At 47.9% G+C, this 22,980-nt stretch overlaps 1 protein-coding gene across 5 annotated transcripts in view; it reads left to right on the forward strand.

The window, feature by feature from the left end:
- Positions 1–22,980, forward strand: part of RAPGEF1 (Rap guanine nucleotide exchange factor 1) — a 161,286-nt gene continuing 138,306 nt past the window's right edge. For all 5 annotated transcript variants that reach the window (XM_053559333.1, XM_053559346.1, XM_053559436.1 and 2 more), the window contains exon 1: positions 1–272. In XM_053559333.1, the coding sequence (XP_053415308.1) occupies positions 212–272 (61 nt within the window). In that variant the 5' untranslated portion in view covers positions 1–211. The remainder of the gene's footprint in view (positions 273–22,980) is intronic.

Below are 22,980 nucleotides of genomic sequence, written 5' to 3' on the forward strand. Positions count from 1 at the left end.
CTGCGGCCGGCTCGCGGGCCCGGGAGCGGCGGCGGAGCGCAGGAGGCGGAGCGGCGGGGCCCGGGCCGGCTGGAGCGCGGTCGCCGAGCGCACGGGCCGCGGCCGCGCGGAGCCCGCCATGCCGGCGCGGGTCTGAGGCGCGGCGAGCCAGGGCCGAGGCGAGCGGCGGGCGCGCCGGCCTGTCGCCCCGCAGCGGCCCGGCCCGGGCCCGATGAGCGGCGGCCTGGGGCTCCGGCGCAGCCCGGAAATGTCCGGCAAGATCGAGAAAGCAGGTGAGGCGCGCGGCTGGGCGGGCCGGCTGCGGCTTCCCGGGCGGCGCGGGCCTGCGTGTGCGCGGTGGGCGCGGGGCTGCCGCCCAGGCCGGGCCGCGGCGCCGGCAGCTTCACCTCCAGGGCCATCTTGGGCCGGCGGGGGCCCGCGGGCGGGGCGGGACCGGGCGGGGGTCGCAGGGCCCCGGGGACTTGGGAAAATGGCTGGAGCCGGGCGCGGGGAGAGAACCCCTGCCGCGTGCTGCGGCGGCGGCGCGACCTGTGCCCTGTCTGGGCTCCCCAGAGGCTGAGCAGAGCTGGGCTGTGAAATGTGTCATTTCTGAGGAGCTCGAGTTTAAATTTAACCGGAGTGTCCGCCTCGGTCGCTTTAGAGGAAGCCGACTGGCCGTGTTGGGCGTTTTGAGGACGCAGTCAAGTTTTCCTGTGGCCTCCAGCTCAGCTCTGGAAGCAGGGCGTGTGGGAGCCGGTGGGGTGGAGTAGATTACGAACCGTGGTGCGAACCTTTCTTTGTGTATTCCTAGAAATCTTGGGGAATTGCTTTCTGACTACCTGGGTTTTACCTGGACTGGGAATAGATTCTCCAGAGATTCGATTGCTGCCGTGCACATGGGGCCCCGGGCTTAATTAGCCCCACACCTTTGCAGGGCCAGTCCCTGGGCCCAAGGTCAGGTGGGCGAGTGGGGAGGCAACGCGGCTGGTGTCATAATCTGGGTTAATTTGGCGGCTGAATTATGGAAGGCAGACTCTTAGGAGGCTGAAAAGAGAGTCCGTGTAGAATTGATTTTGGAAGTTGCTTACGTTTCCTGGGTTGAACTGGGATGCTTTTCTGGGACGCCCCCTCTGCAGGGGGCTCAAGAAGGAAATTTTTGTAGCCTTTACTGAGTATTTACTCTATAGCCACTTTCCACTTAGCACCTGAAATGTATTGCTTGAAGAGTCTCTGAGAGAGAATATGGTCCCAGTTTGACAGGGACCTCAGAGAGGTTCAGTGAGTTCCTGTAGCCACACAGTGAGAGGGTGCAGGCCTGGCCTTCATGCCTGGCTGCTTGACCAGAGGCTGGGCGCCTTCCTCAGGGGCGGGGCTCTTGGTTTCAGGGGCCTTTTCTTGTCTTTTTCTCACTGTTCTGAGTCAGCCCCCGGGTCCTTAGCCAGTGACCACGAGTGCCTTCCTGCACACGTGCTGTTCCAGAAATATCTTGGGTTCATCTGTGCAGCATTTCTCAGGAACTCCTTGTATAGTGACTTGGATAATCTGCTTAAAAATAGCATTAGCTTGATTTTCTTTGATTAGAAGACTATTGTTTGCTCAATGTCAACACCTGGAAATCAGAGAAAAGTAAAAAGAGCAGAATGAAAATTACATGCGATCCCCTGAGCTACTACAGTCTCCACGTGCAGGCCTCTGGGAGTGAACTGACTTTTAACTTGAGTTCTCTACTGCCTGATAAAGGCCTAAAGCCAGTTTCTTTCAGCATGGATTGTCCTTGCTCCTTCTCTGGGCACGACTCACTGCCAGGGGCTGTGGTGGGTGCAAAACCCAGACAGCACCTTCTCTTGGAGAAGCTTGTCAGCCCTGGGCCCCAGGCCCCAGGAAGGTGCTCAGTGGGCACGGATGAGGGAGAGGCCTTCCCAGCGGAGGGAATGGGGAGGTCTCTGAAGGGAGGTGGAGGTGGAGATGGCGGAAGAGGGCAGAGTAGAAGGGCCTGACGGGCCTGTGGAAAGTGGGAGAGGAGGATGCACTTGACGAGAAGCAGGAGAATAAGAAAGTTTGGGGGTTGACATGGCCCGCTGACTGGGAATCCCAGATGTGGAGCTGGCAGAAGGTCTAGGCTTCCTGCAAATGGTCTGTTGCTGTATTCCGTACACAACTGCCAAGCAAGATTGGGACACTCCTTGAAGTAGTGATGGACCTTTCTGGTGGTTTCTGCTGCTTGTTGTAAGTGAAATTCACTTTGCATTTTGTCAGGATTTTCCATTAGGTTTCTGCCGGAGTTTTCCAAATGGACCTGTTAAGTCTCCCAAGGAGAAGTCCTTAGATGACAGCCCACTCCCAGCAAACAATTGTTCAAGTGGAGTTTTGCTGTTTTCTGTTGTCTTGAAGCAACAGAAATGTTGTTTAAATGTGTTCATAATTGCTTCTCTATGAAAGTAGAAGGCCCAGTGTTTTTAGTTCTCAGGGTTTAGGGAAACCAAGTTTTTTTGAATGAACAGGAAAGTTCCTTTCACATCCCTACAGCCTGAGATTCTGCCTGTTCTTTATCCTTCTTCCTCCTGGGGTTCTCTTTACCTGGTCCTCAGCATGGCCACTTTCTCAGCAGGGCCAGGCTGGGGCCTGTAACAGGGGCCAGACATAGCTACACACATCCTAGGGGGACATGGCATTTCACAGGGATGCAGAAAAGCATGTCTCATGTTCAGCTATCCCAAGTGCCTGTAGGGGATCAAGCTGTTACAGAGGGTGGCAGAGGGACAACTTGCTGGGCTAGATGGAGCTTGCCAGCTGAGGCTTGGTGGAGAAGGGTTGAATTGCGGGGTCCAAGAAGAAGGCTGGCGTGGAGGGGCCTAGACTTCTTTTTCTTTTGGAAACAGAGTCTCACTCTGTTGCCCTGGGTAGAGTGTCATGGCGTCATAACTCACAGCAGCCTCAAATTCCTGGGCTCAAGCTATCCTCTTGCCTCAGCCTCCTGAATAGCTGGGACTACAGGTGTGTGTCACCATGCCCAGCTAGTTTTTCTATTTTTAGTAGAGACGAGGTCTCGTTCTTTCTTAGGCTGGTCTGGAACTCCTGAGCTCAAGCAGTCTACCCCCCTTGGCCTCCCAGAGTGCTGGGATCACAGGCATGAGCCACCATGCTCAGGCCAGACTTCTTAGTGCTTGCAGAGATGATAAGGAGGTGTTGAGTAGAACAGAGCCTGGTGGAACAGGGTGCTCTGCCAAGGACAGGGGGCTCTTTTTTAGTAGGTAGGAGGGCCTTGTTCTAGAAGACCAATGGTAGCTTCATTTGAGGAAGAAATGAACATGGTTCTGGTTGTGCAAGCAGTTCTGGTGGTTCTGTTTGCTCGTGTTTCTTCCAATAAAGACACTGAATATGAGTTGACACCCTAACATTTCTGGAGCCTAAGTGTGGACTGACAGCAGTGGGCTGGATTCAGTCCATAGATAGAACCATAGTCCTGCTTGGTACATATGTTCTTGAGGGAACAAAGGCTTGATGGTGTATATTGAAAATCAGAAAGTTGCTCAGAAATCTTAGGTTCCTGGTTCAGGAGCATTTCTGGGAACCCTGAGCCCTTGTTCCTACCTGCAAACCAGCTGTGCGTGGAAGTCAGGCAGTGGTCACCCTCCAAGGAGCCCTGCCACTCCCATAGCTAGCCACATCATGATTCCTGTTGCTCACCTGACCATTAACATTTGAGTTTGTACCCTTTTCCTTGGAGAAATGACTCATGTTTATTTATCTTTAAGTTGGACTTTGAAATCTTCGCCCCATTCCTTCATGGATTCAGGACTTGGTTCCTTCCTTTAGCACTGGTTGCCTGCCTGCTCTGCCAGGTGCTGCATGAGGCTCTGGGAATTCAGTGGTGAAGTTAGCAGACATCATGCCGCCTGCTGTAAAGCCAGGCTTAGCCTGTGCACTGTGGGGAAGGCTGGGGGTACCCAGGGATCAGACTCTTAGTGGGGATTGGTAACCACTGCACTTCTGTGACAGCAGGAGACTTAAGGTGAGATGGGAGGATGAGTGGAATCAGCTGGGCACAGTCCAGGGGGTAGGGAACCAGCCTGATGGTAGGAGGAGGGATGAAGGCCTCTGCAGTGGAGGGAAGAATGTGCTTCAGTGTGTTGATGGCACCCTCAGTGTATTTCCTTCCTGCACTTAGTTCATTCAACAGGCAGTTGATGGACTCTCCTGAGGGCCTGGTGTTGTTCTAGGACTAACGATGCAACAAAGATCCTTGCCTTCTGAGCCTCACCTTCAGCTGGGGCTAAGGATAAAAATAGATATCACAAAGGAGGTAAATTATGCAGTTTCTTTTTACTCCTACAAAACACCTCTGCCTGGAAGTTTCATCTTTACTAAACCCTCTGGGCAGCACTGTGGCTTCCTGGCCTCAGGAGTTCAGGGTGGCTCACCCGGCAGACCCCCAAAGACACAATAAGTGCGGTGTTAAACTCAATGTGCTGTCATTTCAAATGTCAGAAGATGCTTTTATTATCAGCTGGAATTTACAGTGACTGTATTCATGGTAACTTTTTGTCATTATGTACTTTTTCGGAACATACTGAAAGTGCAAGCACTGTTCTGTGGGGCTGCACTTCTTTGTGGCCTAAGAGTTCCTCTTAGACTCACAGTCGCTGTATTTTGATTAATTTTAAACTCAAATTTTATACTTTCTTTTCCTCCCATCGTTAGGAATCGTTGTGGTCAAAAAGTACTCAGTGAATCAATGTGGCATTCTGATGGCACCTGCTCTCCCTTCACTCGCTCATTAAATGCTTACTGATAGGGAGGCAGCAAGTGACACCTCGTGGCAGCAGGGAGCCAGCAGTAACCTGGTCCTTTAGGGGTTACAGTCCAGGATTAATATCAAAAGTCTTGAAAGTCTTGAACATTTTTTCAATTTCCTATAGTTTCCAGAACCCTTTCAGGCCATCCTCACAACAGCCCTGTGGGGGATGCAGGGCTGAATATCCCCGTTTTGCACGTGAGAACAGCTGAGGCCCAGAGAAATTTGATTACTTGCCCAAGATCACAGCCCTAGGGAAGTGAAAAGGGGAACCGACCCCCTTTCTTGCCTTTACAGAGCACTGCTTGGAGCCTCCCCTGTTGTTGGAGATACAGTAGCTATCTTAATTCTTATTCATGCTTCTCAATTTTTGTTCTGGTCTTTTCTTTTCTTTCTTTTTTTTTTTTTTTTTGGGACAGAGTCTCACTATGTCACCCTGGGTAGAGTCCTGTGGTGTCACAGCTCACAGCAGCCTCAAACTCTTGGGCTTAAGTGATCCTCTTGCCTCAGCCTCCCAAGTCGCTGGGACTACAGCCACAACACCTGGCTATTTTTTTGTTGTAGTTGTCATTGTTTAGCAGGCCTGGGCTGGGTTCAAACCAACCAGCCCCAGTTTATGTGGCCAGTGCCCTAACCACTGAGCTATGGGCACTGAACTTTTTTTTTGGTCTTAAAAAGAAAAAAATCTACCAGTTAAATTAAGGTAACCCCCCCTTCCCCCCAGCCTTTAGGCAGCACATGATACTCGTAATATTAATGACATTGGCAGTGCTGTATCAAGACTAGCAGGAGCACTAACACAGGCTAAATGTGTTTTTTAAAAAAATTAACCACAGCAACCCCAAATGTTTCCTGGTCTCCGGAGCAGCTGTTGGCAGAGGCCATTTGAATGGGATTCCTTGTAGCCAAGAGACATGATAGGAGCCCTGTAAAGCTGAGTCATGTGTGAGTGTGCAGAAAAATCATTTCCCAAATTAGCCTGGATTGGAGGTTGCCTCGATGCCAGGCTGGGTTTTACTCAGTTCAGTTGAATGTGTCCCCTGTTGCCATAACAAGATGACGCACTAGAAAGAGGTGAGGCCTGGCAACGCCACCCACCACAGCCTGTGGCCACCAACCAAGCTGTGCACTGTGGGGAAGGCTGCTGGGACAGGTGTCCCTCTGACTCTCACCCACCTTGCCCCAGAGGCTGTTTTATGAGCAAATGAATAAAACCCACAGTCTGTGAATTATTAAGGGATCTGTCATCCTGTAGGCCTGTTATCCTAGTTTCTGACTATCTGAGAGCTGATGTGTGCTTGGGTGATTCTTTCCCTTTTCTGGGTCTCATTTTCTCCATCAGTGTCAGGAAGGGGTGGGACTCTCTAAAATTAGGGCTTCCTTGTTTGTTTAAGCATCAGGTCTTTTTCTGTTCTTAAGAAGGCTATTAGATAACTCTCCTGTGCTACTGGCCCAGAGGCTCCTCCTTGGACCTTCTACCCACACAGTGTGAAAACCCACTTCCTGGGTGCTTTCACAGCTGCCTCTACCAGAACGGACTTCCTCTGTGCTCTTCACACCTTCTCTTCCTCTAACAGACCGTAAATTCCAGGGAGAGGTCCCAAATAAACACTTGGATAGAATGACATTGTTGGGCGGCGCCTGTGGCTCAGTCGGTAAGGCGCCGGCCCCATATACCGAGGGTGGCAGGTTCAAACCCGGCCCTGGCTGAACTGCGAACCAAAAAATAGCTGGGCGTTGTGGTGGGCGCCTGTAGTCCCAGCTACTCAGGAGGCTGAGGCAAGAGAATCACTTCAGCCCAGGAGTTGGAGGTTGCTGTGAGCCGTGTGATGCCATGGCACTCTACCGAGGGCGATAAACTGAGACTCTGTCTCTACAAAAAAAAAAAAGAATGACATTGTTTAATTTACTCTGAGACCAAAGCCCCAGTTCCCTTCTGCAAATTAAAAAAATCAACAAATAAAGTCTTAAATAGAACATGAGCTCCATGAGGGAATGTGCCTGGCCACCACTGGGTGGTCATCACCATACCTTGCACACAGTGGGTGCTTAATAAATATTTTTAAAATGAGTTAACATCCAGGGTGGTGCCTGTGGCTCAAAGGAGTAAGGTGCCGGCCCCATATGCCGGAGGTGGTGGGCTCAAAATGAGTTAACATTATCGTAGAATGAACTTACGTTTCTGATTCCAAGTCTCAAATTAGATGTAGCTTCTTCTGTGTTAAATCGCCAATTAGGATGTTTCTTGGTGGATTAATAAGACCAGTGCTCTGATCAGGTGCATCCAGTTAGTTGGAGGTTCTGTGTTACTCATAGACATTGATCAGGGTCTCTGTGTAGTTTCTGAAAACTAATTATGAGGCTGAGATCAAAGTCCCAGAATGCTCTGTTGGAAGAACGCGAGGACAGGGTGAGGGACTGAGCCGCTGCTGGGCTCTGCTGCTCCATTTGTCAGCACACAGTCTTTGAACTTCCATTTGTAATGACTGCTTGCTTCTGTGGGGCACACAAGAACAAAGTGCTCATGAGCAGGGCTCAGTTTGCGTGTGTGGTTGTAATTGTGTCTTGTGTTTACAAACCAGGGTACATACATGTCCAGTCTGCTCAGTCTGGTGCTCATAGCAGGCGGTGCCGAGAGTCTCTGTCCTTGTTATTCCCTGTTGGCCTTTCATGTTGTTTAGGGCTGGCTTTCTGCACCATGACCGAGGGGTGGTTGTACTGTATGTGGTTTCTTGAGGGGCAGGGGGAGCTGGACTGCTGCGTTTTTCTGGCTCCCCCTTTGTCAAGGGGCCTAGGCAGTCTCTCTTGCCACTTCCTCCTCCTTCCTCCTCCGTGGGCTAAGGAGAGACACTTGGCTTGAGGGGATTAGATCTCCTACCTGGTAGTCAGAATTCCTGTTTTTCCCACCTTTTTCTTCCAGGTTGTGGTTTGAAAGACAAATATAGTCCTCTGAACCAGAGTCCTGACCTTCAGCGTGGACTGCTAGTTCCTAAAGCACCGTGACTGTCCCGTAACAGCTGACTTTCTGCCCCTATTAGTACCTTAGTGGGGATCTTTCTCTTTGCTTTTCATTAGCTTGTGGAACCACAGAGTCACTTTAACTGCAAATTAAGTTTTGTGATCAGGACAATCTTTTAAATACTTTTAAAAATAGGGGCTCGGCACCTGTAACTCAGCAGCTACACCGGCCACATATACCCAGGCTGGTGGGTTTGAACCTGGCCTGGGCCTGCCAAACAATAACAACTACAACAAAAAAATAGTCGGGCATTGTGGTGGGCCCAGCTATTTGGGAGGCTAAGGCAAGAGAATAGCTTAAGCCCAAGAGTTTGAGGTTGCTGAGAGCTGTGATGCCATGGCACTCTACCGAGGGTGACATAGTGAAACTCTGTCTCCAAAAAAAAAAAACCCATAGGAATGAGGCTGTTGAGCATAGGATGGTGTGTGGTACTTCCCACAGCTGGAAACAAAGGTGTGGATTTCAGGTATTTGCTTTATAGCTCTTCAGAATTTGTGCCATTGGTATGGACCTGCCAGATGTGGCTTCCACTGTACTATTAAAAATGAGCAGGGGTATGATGCTGGTAATGTGTGGGAGAAGGAAGGACATAAGGTGAGAGGAGAGGACAGTTGAAGTCCTGCAGAATGGGATGGTACTGAGTAGCCTCTTAGCTGACCCCAAATAAGCAAACAAAACTCCTCTTTGGAAACAGTGATTGTATTTATTTGCTAGTTGTGGATAATCACGTGTGCCCACCCTCCTTCAAGTGACTGGTTGCTAATAAATAGATGGATGATTATGCATGGGCCATGGACTTGGCTACCCTCAACCCCTCCTTTACTAGTCAATGAAAATAATAGTAATAGCTGATATTCATTAGGCACTTACCCCATGCCAGTACCAGGCTCTGTTCTGTTACACTTGTGATCTTGTTTAAGCCTCATAATAGGGGAAAAAATGCAGTGACTGTTTTCATTCTACAGAGGTGGAAACTGAGAGACAGCGCTTTCCTTCAGGCCTAGAATAGTTAACATTGGCACATAGGCATGGGGTGGGTGCAGTGGCTCACTTCTGTAATCCTCGCACTCTGGGAGGCTGAGTGGATTGCCTGAGCTCAGAATTTCGAGAACAGCCTGAGCAAGAGCGAGACCCTGTCTCTAAAAAGAATAGCTGGATGTTGTGGTGGGCTCTTGTGGTCCTGAGGCAAAATGATTGCTTGTGCCCAAGAGTTTGAGGTTGCTGTGAGCTATCACACCACAGCACTCTATGGAGGGCAACAAAAGTGAGATTCTGTGTCAAAAAAAAAAAAAAATTGCACATAGTCATGTACTGAGTTAAAGTTAGGACTGAAGCCCATATGACTGTTCCCCACTTATCTTTATCATCATTGTGATGACATTATTCTCTTGGCTGTATGACTTAGATGAAAATGAGCATTTTGGGGACCCCTTCCTCTGTCACGGAGGCAGCTGCTACACTAACAGGGCCTCAGTGTTGCAGGAGTCTTGAGAGGACAGCTCTTTTCCTGGCTGTCCTGCTTAACCTCACCGAGGCTCAGGAAGCCTTGCTGGATGACCCTGGACACAACACTTAATCTTTCTGAGCCTCTGTTATAACTTGATGGGACAGACAAACTCACCTCGGAGCACTTTCTTTTTTTTTTTTTTTTTGTAGAGACAGAGTCTCACTTTACTGCCCTCAGTAGAGTGCCGTGGCATCACACGGTTCACAGCAACCTCCAGCTCTTGGGCTTAGGTGATTCTCTTGCCTCAGCCTCCCGAGCAGCTGGGACTACAGGCGCCCGCCACAATGCCCAGCTATTTTTTGGTTGCAGTTTGGCCGGAGCTGGGTTTGAACCCACCACTCTCGGTATATGGGGCCGGCGCCCTACTCACTGAGCCACAGGCGCCGCCCCTCAGAGCACTTTCTAATGCTTAATCTCTGTGAGTAGTCTGCAGTACTAAAGGGGGAAGTTGGGTGTATTGAGGCTTATTTTGATTTTGTTGATGTTTTTAACTTTTACCAGAATGAAACTGAGGTATTCTTCATAGCTTTTTTCTTTTTTTGAGACAGAGCCTTAAACATTCACTCTTGGTACAGTTCTGTGGCATCATAGCTCACAGCAACCTCCAACTCCTGGGCTTAAGCGATTCTCTTGCCTCAGCCTCCCAAGTAGCTGGGACTACAAGCGCCTGCCACAATGCCTAGCTATTTTTTGGTTGTAGTTGTCATTGTTTGGCAGGCCCGGGTCAAATTCGAACCCACCACTCTGGTGTATGTGGCTAGGGCCCTAGCCGCTTGAGGAGCGAAGCCTCCTCATAGCTGTTTTTTTTTTTTTTAGAGACAGTTTCACTTTGTTGCTCTCAGTAGAGTGCTGTAACATCACAGCTCACAGCAACCTCCAGCTCTTGGGCTTAGGTGATTCTCTTGCCTTAGCCTCCTGAGTAGCTGGGACCACAGGCGCCTGCCACAACACCTGGTTATTTTTTTTGTTGTTGTTGTTGTTGTTGCAGTTTGGCTGGAGCCAGGTTTGAACCCGCCACCCTTAGTATATGGGGCCGGTGCCCTACTCACTGAGCTACAGGTGCTGCCCCACTCCTCACAGCTTTTAAGACACTTTTATATACGTTAGTTTCTTTGTTGGTTTAGGCTTTGTTAATCCATTTGTTTCTTAAGGTATTGGAGTTACACAGCATTTTTCCCAGGTGAGGAAGGGGACAGCTGAAGGATTGAGTTATTTCCTGTGTGTCGGAGTGTGTGACAGGAGCTTTACCTTCAGATATGCCTATGATTTAATTAATTCTATTCTTATAGTGAGAAAAATGGCAGGTATCGTGCCATTTGACAGCTGAGGAGAGGAAGACAGCAGAAGGAAAAGTGACTTGCTAAAGTCACTTGAGTTTTGCGTCCCTCCCCTCCTGGTCTGGAGTCTAATGCTGGTCTGCTTCTGAGTCCATAGCTGATTTGGAGGCACCACCACTGTCTTTGGTTAGAACCTGCTTTGGAATTTCCCTGGGGCTTTCCAGCCTCTCTGTAGGATGGTTAGGTAGCCCCATGTCTGCCTACAGATTATGAAGCAACTTCTGCTTTCTCAGTTGTAAAAGTGGCTTAAAAGTACATATGCTGAGAATCTACTTTGGAGAAACCTTTCACCAATGGCACAAGAGTGGGAAGTGGCCCTTATGAGTTCAGATAGTTTTGTTTTTTTTTGAGACAGAGTCTCACTATGTCGCCCTTGGTAGAGTGCTTTGGCGTCATAGCTCACAGCAACCTCAAACTCTTGGGCTTAAGCAATTCTCTTGCCTTAGCCTCCCAAGTAGCTGGGACTACAGGAACCCACCATAACACCTGGGTATTTTTCTGTTGCAGTTGTCATTGTTGCTTAGCTGGCCTGGGCTGGGTTCGAACCCGCAGCCTCAGTGTATGTGGCCAGCGCCGTAACCACTGTGCTACGAGCGCCGAGCCGAGTTCAAATAGTTTCATCCACCTGCCCTACTCATCCACTTGCCCACCCAACCCTGGCTGAGTGTCCCTGAGAGTGCTGCAGCTGCCGAGGGAGGGAAGGCCAAAAGAGGGATAGAGGTGCAGGTGCTCTTGGGGAGTTGACAGACCAGCCAGGCATATTCTCCATGTTGGAGGCAGTGTGAGCCTGAGCTGGAGGTCCCTGGGTCTGCACTGCTGCACTGGACTGGGCCCCTCACTTCTCTAGCCCTCAGTTTCCCCATCTTTGTAGAAAGTATGGAGTCACTGAGGTAGTGTCTACAGGTGTGCACTTCAGGTCCTGTAGCTGTGCTGTGGACCCCAGTTCTATGGAATAGATGTGGGAGGTTGGGCCAGTCACTTCACCTTGTCTGAATCTCAGTTACTTATCTGTCAGATGGAAAAAATCATGACAGTACCTACTTATGGTGTTGACGGAGGGTTAAAAGAGATGATGTACATAAAGCATTTTGCCACAGACTGGACACTTAAGAAATGCTCAGTAAACCTTAGCTTTGTCTTTGCCCAGGGTCCCCTTCTGCTCCAAAGTGACTTTTTTCTTTTTTTTTTTTTTTTTTGAGATAGAGTCTCATTATGTTGCCCCTTGGTAGAGTGCTCTGGCGTCACAGCTCAACAGCAACCTCAAACTCTTGGGCTTAAGCAATTCTCTTGCCTCAGCCTCCCAGGTAGCTGGGACTATAGGTACCTGCCACAATGCTCAGCTTTTTTTTTTTTTTTTTTTTGGTTGTAGTTGACATTGTTTGGCTGGCCCAGGCTGGGTTTGAACCTGCCAGCTCTAGTGTATGTGGCTGGTGCCCTAGCTGCTGAGCTACAGGCGCCGAGCCCAAAGTGACCATTTCTTCAAAAATGGTAATCCGAGCCAGGCACCATGGCTTACACCTGTAATGCTAGCACTCTGGGAGGCCAAGGTGGGTGGATTGCCTGAGCTCATATGTTCAAGACCAGCCTGAGCCAGAGCAAGACCTTGTCTCTAAAAAATAGCTGGGCTTTGTGGTGGATACTGTAGTCCCAGCTCCTTGGGAGGCTGAGGCAAGAGAATCGCTTGAGCCCAGGAGTTTGACATTGCTGTGAGCTATGATGCCACAGCACTCAACCAAGGGCGACAAAGTGAGACTCTGTCTCCAAAAAAAAAAAGTCAATCTGGTAAGTAAAATTCAGACATCAGCACTCACAGAAGAAGGGAGGTCCCTGACTATTGAGGTAGTTTTCTTTCTTTCTCTGTTCTGTGTCTCTGACCTACCTCACCCTCACTCATCATTCGAGAGTCCTGAATTCCAGGGAATACATTTTTGCAATTAATAAACCTTCACAAAGATCAGTTATAGGAAGAGTAGATGGCGTTTCATTTCAGCTACACCTGTGGCCCCCTTGCATGCAGGTAGACCAAGGAAAGTCCTACTTCTATTATTTCTTGAGTTTTTCTAGAAGGAATGAGCTTTTGCTTTCAGGCTGTGGTTTATGTCAGTCACAGCAGGGCTCATCCCCCAGCAGGGTACATTTTTGCTCCATCCCGAGAGATATCACCTCAGTTTCTCCTTGCAGGGGTGACTCTCAGAACTAATTAAACCATCTTTGTTCAGCTCTGGAGGTAAAATGATCATAATGTGTTGCTTTTGTTTTGTGACAGTTAAAATACCATAAGCCATTCAAGTCCTCACGTATAAGTAGCTGCGTTGAAAACCACAAGCAAGGTGATTTTATGCCCTTTATTTTTCTTCCTTGATTAGCTTTCACAGTTAAAATAATTTCAGACATCCTGCTATGTTGTTCTGAGTTTTCTTTAACCCTTGCTGCCCTGGAAATTTCTGATAGATGAAAGTAGATGGTGTAGTCTCCTGCAAGTTCCTCAGTGCAGCTAGCATTTAGCACAGTGCTGTTTGCAAAGACCAAAGCTGGGCAACCCGTCTGTCTCTTTCTAATCATTTGGTCCTGGAGCAGCAGAACCACACTAATTTGTGCTTCTGCCTCAGCTTGTCAAGAGCTCCTTACAAATGTTCATTCTCTGAGCTCATCCGAAAATCAAAGGCACAGATCAAAAGCATGCTTTTCTGCGTGGTCTATCCTTGCTTTTTCTGTTCATGGGGAGCTTTCTCTATTAATTATTCTAAATATTCAAGGTTTAAAATGAAGTTTTTATGTGTGACAAGATAAGAATTAGGCTGGGCACAGCCCTATGTTATAGGAAACTTGAAATTCCTTGGCCCCAGCTTGGTACGAGAAATGCACCTATTCTTGGGCAGTGCCTGTGGCTCAAAGAAGTAGGGTGCCGGCCCCATATGCTGGAGGTGGTGGGTTCAAACCCAGCCCCGGCCAAAAGCTGGAAAAAAAAAAAAAGAAAAGAAACGCACCTATTCTTGAGGATATCCCATAATCTAAAATCATTTTGGGGAGCATGTGAGTCACTGTCACCAGGAATGCTGGGGACTGTGGCATCTTCAGGTGATGGGGAGAGAGCTGGCCTGGCACTGCCTCAGATACTTCGTCCTCTGGGGCAGGCCATTCTCTCTCTCTCTGGGCCTCTTACCCTCCAACCCCCATAAATTGAAGGCTCTGCAGTGGAACAGTGTGTCCAGAGCCTTTTAAGCCTTTTAAGAGGACGTTCAGAGCCCTGTGGCCCTCGTCCGTATTCCCAGTACTCTGGGAGGTCGAGGAGGGTGGATTGCCTGAGCTCATGAGTTCAAGAGCACCCTGAGCCAGGGCGAGACCTTGTCTTGAAAAATAGTGGGGTGTTGTGGCAGGCGCCTGTAGTCCCAGGTAGCTGAGGCTGAGGCAAGAGAATAACTTGAGCCCAAGAGTTTGAGGTTGCTGTGACCTGTGATGCCACAGTACTCTATCAAGGGCGACAAAGTGAGACTGTGTCTCAAAAAAAAAAAAAAAGATCATAGGTCACCTAACATCTGATGGAAGCTCTGTGTACCTTATCCCCAGGGAGAAAGATACATTGTGTACAGACATGTTTCTGCCAACTAGAAATTCCTACTACTGTGTGATAAATGATAATTTGCAAACACTCCGGGTTTTGGAAAGGTCACATAGAATCTTAGGAGTCTGAGTGATCAGGACTTAGTTTCTCCTAGTTCTTTCAGATATAGGTCCAAGTTAACAGTAATCACATTCCTGGGGTTTTGTAAGGATTCTATGAAATGATGCTTGTAAGCTGTTTGGTGCAATGCCTATGTAAATAAAAAGGGGGAATCTTTCCCTTCTGGGTGAGATTTTTAAAAAATTACATACAGCAAATTGACTTCTGAGGGGGTTATAACATTCTGTGCATTTTAAGGGGAGATCTGTGTAACCATTACTGCATTCAGGTACAGAACAAGAACAATTCTGTCACACTGGGGAAACCTTGCTGGGCCTTTTTAGTAAAAATCTTCTCCCACCCCTCACAGCCATTGATCTGTGCTGTTTGTTTGTTTGTCTGTTTTGCAGTTTTTTGGCTGGAGCTGGGTCACCTGGGGCATATGGGGCTGGCCCCCTACTCCTTTGAGCCAGAGGTGCCGCCCATGTGTTTATTTTTATTTTTTTAAAGTGCTGAGGTTTTCCATGTTTATTTGGCCTGCCAAAGTAAAAGGTGTTTTGGTTTTCTCACTGATCATGTTTCAGCTTGTAGGTTTCCCAAGAGGTGAGGACCAGTAGGCTCGTAGGCGACAGGGCAGAGCAGGAGGATGGCAGGAGCAAAGCAAGGTGGTTTGGTCTCGGTTTTTCTGTGTTTTAGGTCCTTGGGGAGAAGGTGCTGTAAATGCAGCCCCTTTGAAACTACACCCGACCTGAACAAAGATAATATATGGGATAACAGGGAGGGAAGATGCATTTAAAAATAACTTGCGGGCGGTGCCTGTGGCTCAGTGAGCAGGGCGCCGGCCCCATGTACTGAGGGTGGCGGGTTCAAACCCAGCCCCGGCCAAACGGCAACAAAAAAAATAGCCGGGCGTTGTGGCGGGCACCTGTAGTCCCAGCTGCTCGGGAGGCTGAGGCAGGAGAATCGCCTAAGCCCAGGAGTTGGAGGTTGCTGTGAGCTGTGTGACGCCACGGCACTCTACCGAGGGCAATAAAGTGAAACTCTGTCTCTACAAAAAAAATAAATAAATAATTTTTAAGTCAATTATTCTAATCGAAGTTACTGCCTGAAAAACAAAAATACACAAATGTGAACTCGGTTCTGAGGCCGCCCCAGGAATGAGGAGTCTGAAGCTTGGAGTAAAAGCGTTCAGTGAACCCTGACCGGCAGGATAGGCTGCCTGATGTGTTTTCTATCTGTACCATAGATTTGCCTTTGCCAGGACACCACATGAGTGTGCCAGTGTAGCATGTGACTTGTGGAGATGGGCTGTGCTTAATCTGATGCTGCCTTTGAGATTCATCAAGCTGTTTTCATCTCTAGTTAATTCCATAGTATTGCTGAGTAGTATTCCATTATGTGAACATAACAACTGTTTATCTGCATGAGAACATTACCTTGGTTAACTAGCTTTATTTGCTAGAAATAGACAAAGATGGCACGGGACCACCAAAAATCAAACAAGCTAATTAGAAAATGGGCAAAGGTCTTGAATCGGCGTTTCTCTGAAGAAGATATATAAATGGCTAATAAACACATGAAAGTACTCTTAGGTCACTAATCATTAGGGAAATGAAAATCTAGGGTACCACCTCATGCCCCCCAGGATGGCTACTTACAGAACACAAAGAGTCAAATTTCCAGATGGCAGGACACGCGGAGCTTCCTGGAGGGTGGCCCCCAGGGAGGGCATAGAAGCTCTACACCCCTTCCCCACACCTCCCCTCCACAGCTCTTCGTCTGTAGCCTTGTAATATCTCTTATAATAGACCAGTAAATGGGAACCAGATGGAACAAACAGACTGGCTGCTGTTTTCAAACAAGGTTTGCCAGTATCTGTGTCCCTTCCAAGAGATGGGCTGTGTATCTGCAGTGAGCAAGAATATAATCACAGGGTCTCCGAAGGGACTTGACATTCCACCTGACATGTTTCAGCGATTGACTCAGCCAGAGCTCTTTTCACTCCCCAGGTTGCTGCAGACTTTGCCATTCTGCCAGGTGGGGATCTGGTTGCCTTGGACCTGAGCTGCTCAGGATGCTGGGTTCCTTCAAAGACCCTCACAGAGGGGTTTGACCAGTGCTGCCCTCTGGCAAGCTTTTCTATCAGTGCCAGCAGTGGCTGATGGAAGTCCTGGGGCCCAAGTGTAGGCCTAGTTGAGACCCTGTTCCTGGTGTGTGTTGTGGCCTGGCACACGGTCTGTGCCTAGTGCGTGTTGGCTCTTTGTAAGGCCTCCGAAGCTTCTCAGGGGCTTCCATCTCAGGGCTCTGCCTGGATACCCTCAGCACACTTATTCTGAGTTGACAACACAGATGGCATTTACTCCACTTTTTGGCAAGATTCCAGGCTATCACCACATTCTTTTTTTTTTTTTTTGTAGAGACAGAGTCTCACTTTATGGCCCTCGGTAGAGTGCCATGGCCTCACCCAGCTCACAACAACCTCCAACTCCTGGGCTTAAGCGATTCTCTTGCCTCAGCCTCCTGAGTAGCTGGGACTACAGGCGCCCGCCACAACGCCCGGCTATTTTTTGGTTGCAGTTTGGCCGGGGCCGGCCACCCTCGGTATATGGGGCCGGCGCCCTACCGACTGAGCCACAGGCACCGCACTGTCACCACGTTCTTGAGAAGGTATCACCAGCTTGGGGGAGAGGAAGAGAGGGAGGTGGGGAACCTGCTGCCTTCTGATTTTAAGATCATTCTTTGTGAAGCACCATAGGAGGCAAGAAACGCTTTATTTTTCTCTGCTGCTTACATTTTAATGGAATAATTTGTTTTGTAAAATTTGTGTTCAGTCAAAAGGCTGCACTTAAGGACAGGGGAGCCTGCAGGTTCCCCACCCCACAGGCAGAGGCAAGATTCAGGACAATGATATTCAACTGGTGTGCCGTGAGAGGATATCTTAGATGCGCCTCAAAAATTTTTAAATATCAGCCGGGCATTGTGGCGGGCCCCTCTAGTCCCAGCTACTCGGGAGGCTGAGGCAAGAGAATCGCTTAAGCCCAGGAGTTGGAGGTTGCTGTGAGCTGTGTGACGCCACAGCACTCTACTGAGGGCCATAAACTGAGACTCTGTCTCTACAAAAAAAAAAAAAAAAATTTTAAATATCGTTAGTTATTTTTAAAGAAGTTCAAAGCACAGTAAGTATTTTCTTTTTCTTTTACTTTTTTTTTTTTTTGATCAACATGAACCTATATATATTTCTAAATTCAAGTGCATCATGTGATAAAAAAGGTCGGAAAATGCTGATCTAGGATCTCTGAGGGTTTCCCAGCCTGCAGGCCCCATTAGGCTATGGTGTCTCTGTGTGGGAGTCCTACCTGGAGGTTGCTATGATGGAGTCTCTGGTACTATGAGTATCATTAACACATTTCCATATGAATCTGGTTAGTAACCAGTGAGTAACTGTGTTTTTCTCATAATAAGATACTCAACACGTGTAAGAAGTATTACTGACTTAATAATGTTTTTCAGGAGAAATACATATAATGCACAAGTTGATTTGAAAAGGGAAGCTGTGGGGCAGCGCCTGTGGCTCAAAGGAGTAGGGCGCCAGCCCCATATACCGGAGGTGGTAGGTTCAAACCCAACACCGGTCAAAAACTGCAACAACAACAAAAAAGTGTAGCTGTGGCCAGGCATGATGGCTCACACCTGTAATCCTAGCATTGTGGGGGGCCGAAGTGGGAGGAACCCTGAACTCAGGAGTTTGAGACCAGCCTGAGCAAGAGCCAGACCCTGTCTCAACTAAAAATAGAAAAACTAGCTGAATGTGGTTATGGGCACCTGTAGTCCCAGCTACTCAGGAGACTGAGGCAGGAGGATCTTTTGAGCCCAAGAGTTTGAGGTTACTGTGAGCTATGATGCCATGGCACTCTAACCAGGGCAACAGAATGAGACTCTGTCTCAAATTAAAAAAAAAAAAAAAAAGTAAGTGGCTCCGCGCCTGTGGCTCAAGCAGCTAAGGCGCCAGCCACATACATCTGAGCTGGTGGGTTCTAATCCAGCCCAGGCCCGCCAAACAATAATGACGGCTGTAGCCAAAAAATAGCGGGGCGTTGGGTGGTGCCTGTGGCTCAGTGAGTAGGGCGACGGCCCCATATACTGAGGGTGGCGGGTTCAAACCCAGCCCCGGCCAAACTGCAACCAAAAAAATAGCCGGGCGTTGTGGCAGGTGCCTGTAGTCCCAGCTGCTCGGGAGGCTGAGGCAAGAGAATCGCCTAAACCCAAGAGCTGGAGGTTGCTGTGAGTCCCGTGACATCATGGCACTCTGCCGAGGGTGGTAAAGTGAGACTCTGTCTCTACAAAAAAAAAAAAATAGCCGGGCTTTGTGGCGGATGCCTGTAGTCCCATCTACTTGGGAGGTGGAGGCAGGAGACTCGCGTGAGCCCAGGAGTTGAAGGTTGCTGTGAGCTATGATGCTACGGCACTCTACCCATGGCGACAGCTTGAGGCTCTGTCTCAAAAAAAGAAAAAGAAAGAAAGAAAAAATTGGGTGGCGCCTGTGGCTCAAAGGAGTAGGGCGCCGGCCCCATATGCCAGAGGTGGTGGGTTCAAACCCAGCCCCGGCCAAAAACTGCAAAAAAAAAAAAGAAAAGAAAAGAAAAAAAGTGCAACTGTGATAAAGTAGGGTTGTCCTTTAATATCCCTGGGGGATTGTTTCCAGGACCCCTGAAGATACCAAGATCCAAGGATGCTCGAGTCCCTGATGTAGTGTTTGCATGTGATCTATACACAGCCTTCCTGTGTATTTTAAATCTTTTCTGGCTCACTTATAATACAAATATAAAGTAAATGATATGTAAATAATTGTCATATTGTATGCTTAGGAGATAATGAAAAGGAAAAAATCATTTGTACACGTTCAATACAGGTACAGCCATCCATTTATTTCCGAGCTATTTTCAATCCTTGGTTGACTGTATGAATGTGGGCCCCATGTGTGCAGAGAGCCAACTGGATATATCTTAGAATCAAGGAGATATGATAGGAAGTATTGGTCCACCGTTCAGCTGATTTCTTGAATGCCTGTTACCTGTAGTTCTTGACAGTAGGTGCTTGAGATTCCAGTGTAGTCATCTGGGCTTCTGCCCTGGTAGAGCACACTGTGACTGGGGTCAGGCTTCTCCTGTAAGTAAGACTGAGTCTTTGATTGGAGAGTCGGACTCTGGTGGAGTTTTGCTTGTAGCTGTACCTCTATTCCAACCTCTCAGTTAGATGTCTGCACACCAGAGGAAAATTACTTTGAGGATCGCTGTGCTCATGTAGATTGTGACAGATGGGGTGGTGATCACAGTTACTGCCTTAATCCTGCTGCCCTGGCATAATTATTAACATCACCCTCCCTACTTCTCTTAAAAGTGTCCTGGTTTGAATGAGAAAACACTAAGGGAGTAATTTACAACTGCTGCACTCCACATGTTTGTGTTGGTGAGGGCCTGAGTTTGTAGTAAGAAGACTGTTATAGAAACACAGCCTGTCCCAGTGCAGCACCAAGCCCATTGAGGCCACGGAAGGGCCAGTAGTGGTTGGTTTTGGTTCCATTTTCCCTGTGGGCATCTGCGACTTCACATGTTCCAATCACTTGTGGCAGCATCAAATCTGGGATCGTTTGGTTTATAAAACAGTAAACAGGCAGCGCCTATAGCTCTATCGGCAGGGCACTGGCCACATACACCGAAGGTGCAGAGGGTGGTGGATTCGAACCCAGCCCAGGCCAGCTGAAACAATGACAACTGCAACAACAACAACAAAAAGTAGCCGGGCGTTGAGGTGGGCGTTTGTAGTCCCAGCTACTTGGGAGGCTGAGGCTAGAGAATCGCTTAAGCCCAAGAGTTTGAGGTTGCTGTGAGCTGTGACGCAATGGCACTCTACCCAGGGCAACAGCTTGAGACTCCATCTCAAATAAACAGTAAACATGTACATACAAAAGCCAGAGTGTATTCCCCTTATGATAAAAATTAATCATATCTTAAATTCATAGTCTCTGGAATGGATGAAAGGGATATTATATTAGTATTTGTGCCAATTTAAGTCTTACAGAGGAAGTTTGGAAAGTAATTATATAGGGACAATAGTCTGGGTTAAGCTGGACAGGTAGTCTTTTTTTTTTCTGTTGCTATAGAAAGGAGTATGGGGATACAATTTTTATAAGAAGCTTCATTTTTATGCATTTTGGGTTTAAAGAAAACAGCCAGAAAGACAAATAGGAAGCTTTGTGTTTGTGACAAATGGTAACTTACAGCCTGTTATGTTAGCAGGTATTGTTGACAGGGTCCTCTGGGGTCAGGTGCTCCCTGTCCTCAGGGCCTGCTGGGTCTTCCAGGCTGCCATCTGCCTGCTCAGCAGTTCTCAAACTTCAGCACCTGGGCTCCAGCCACTAGTTTCTGATTCAGTGTGTCTTTGTGGTCTGAGAATTGGCATTTCCACTCAGTCCAGGGGGCGCTGCTACTGCTGGTGCGAATGCGCTGAAACTGCTGCTCAAAGTGTGGGGAGGAATGGAAAGAGTCCTGGGGATTTGACCTAAAAAATAAAAAATTGCCCTTAGAATGGTGATGATGATAATGATGATTATAACAAATGACTTCAGTATGCTAATGGCAGGAACTGTGCTTTGGATATTTAATCCTCCCAGCTGCACTGCAAGGAGGTGATAGTGGCTTCATTTTACAGATGAAGGATTTACGGGACTTGTCCAGCTGGCATGTGGGAGGGCTGGTTTGAAGCCACTGCCTAGTACTTATAAAATGGAGAAGTAGCTTCAAAATATTCCCCCAAAGACATCACAGAACTAAAAATGAATTTAATAATATAAGCATGGTGAACAAGAAAATGTTGACACTTCTCCTGTGTTTAGTACATGCTTTTTGTCAGCAGTATTGAGGTAAAAAATAACAATGATCTAATTAGCTCTGACAAGAAGGTGGCCAGTATGTTAGCAGATACCAAGGAGACTCGTGAATCTCGCCCTCGATGTGTGTTGTTCCTTGGGATATTAGCCAGTTAATTTGTATTTGCCATCATGATAAGTAATACATTTAAAAAGTAAGCATCCAGAACTGGAAGACAAAACTAAAATTTTGCAAGGTATGGTGGCATGTGCCTGTAGTCCCAGCTACTCAGGAGGCTGAGGCAAGGGGTGCTTGAGCCTAGGAGTTTGGGACTAGCCTAGGCAATGTGGTAAGATTTCTGCTCTTGTTTGTTTGTTTTTGTTTCTTGCAGTTTTTGGCTGAGGCTGGTTTTGAACCCACCACCTCCGGCATGTGAGGTCGGCGCCCTACTCCTTTGAGCCACAGGCGTTGCCCTAAGATTTCCGCTCTTAAAAAGAAAAGAATTCTAAAATTTAAACTGTGTTTAAAGTCACACAGTACTCACTTTAGTCTTTAAAAGTATAGTGGTAAATGTTTACAAGCTGTGTCTGAATTTTATTTTCTGTTTGTTTTTTTTTTTTCAAGACAGAATCTCTGTCACCAGGCTGGAGTGCAGTGGTGCAGTCACAGCTCACTGCAGCCTCCCACACCTGGGCAAGTGATCCTCCTGCCTCAGGCACCTACCCCTTCTCCCCAGCTGTGACCACACCTGGCTCCTCCTTCTTTTTAAAAATCAGTTTCTCATTGGTGAAGTGGATCCAGTGGTGTGACCCTTATGCCACACCTTCTAGGGGTCTCAGACCAGAGTGCCCCATGTGCCGGGTACTGTCAGAGAAAACAAGCTGGTTTCATTAACTACATTTCCAAGGGGAAAACAAAACACCAGAAAGCAGCTCTCTTCCAAAGAAGAGAAACTGTAAGCAACAAACACAGCAAAAAATTTATAACCTCGAGTTCTAAACTTCCAGTCTACTCTGAGAACAATTTTGCTGGAGAACATGTTATCCCACCTAAATTTGAAAAATAGGTTTCCTGGAAGAAAAGGACATAAAATCACACATTCCCGGTAAAAAGGAAGAAAATGTTGAAGTAGATGAAAAGATTTTATTTATTTCAATCCTGGAATTAGAGGCTAGAAAAATTCTTAAAGAATCCCCTGTAGCATAATGGGTAAGAACATAGGTCCTGGAGCCCTGACACCAGGGTTCAAATCCTGGCTCTACCCCCAGGCTGGCCAGCTGAGCACAGCCGTCTCAATTTCCTCCCCTGTTAAATGGGCTTAGTTCCAGTCCCACTTCCTCAGCTATAATGAGGATCAAATAAAAAAGAATGTTTGTGAAGTTCTCAGCATGCTGCCTGACACTTAAAAGCTCTTACTGAATATACATCAACTTAGACTGTGAAACTACATTAACTCAGACGGCAGACTTCTGGCTTCAGACAATTTAGCCAACAGCACCAAAGTAAATTTATTCTATGGAACTGGATGGTACGATATGAACGAGAAGTATAGAATTGGAGAAAAATTTGAAGACAGGGCAGCGCCTGTGGCTCAGTTGGTAGGGTGCCGGCCCCATGTACCCAGGGTGGCGGGTTCAAATGTGACTCCGCAACAGAAAAATAGCTGGGCATGGTGGTAGGCACCTGTAGTCCCTACTCAGGAGGCTGAGGCAAGAGAATCGCCTGAGCCCAGGAGTTGGAGGTTGCTGTGAGCAGTGTGACGCCATGGCATTCTACTGAGGTGACAAAGTGAGACTCTGTCTCTACAAAAAAAAAT

This window comes from Nycticebus coucang, chromosome 2 (genome assembly GCF_027406575.1).
Source record: "Nycticebus coucang isolate mNycCou1 chromosome 2, mNycCou1.pri, whole genome shotgun sequence".
Lineage (NCBI taxonomy): Eukaryota > Metazoa > Chordata > Mammalia > Primates > Lorisidae > Nycticebus > Nycticebus coucang.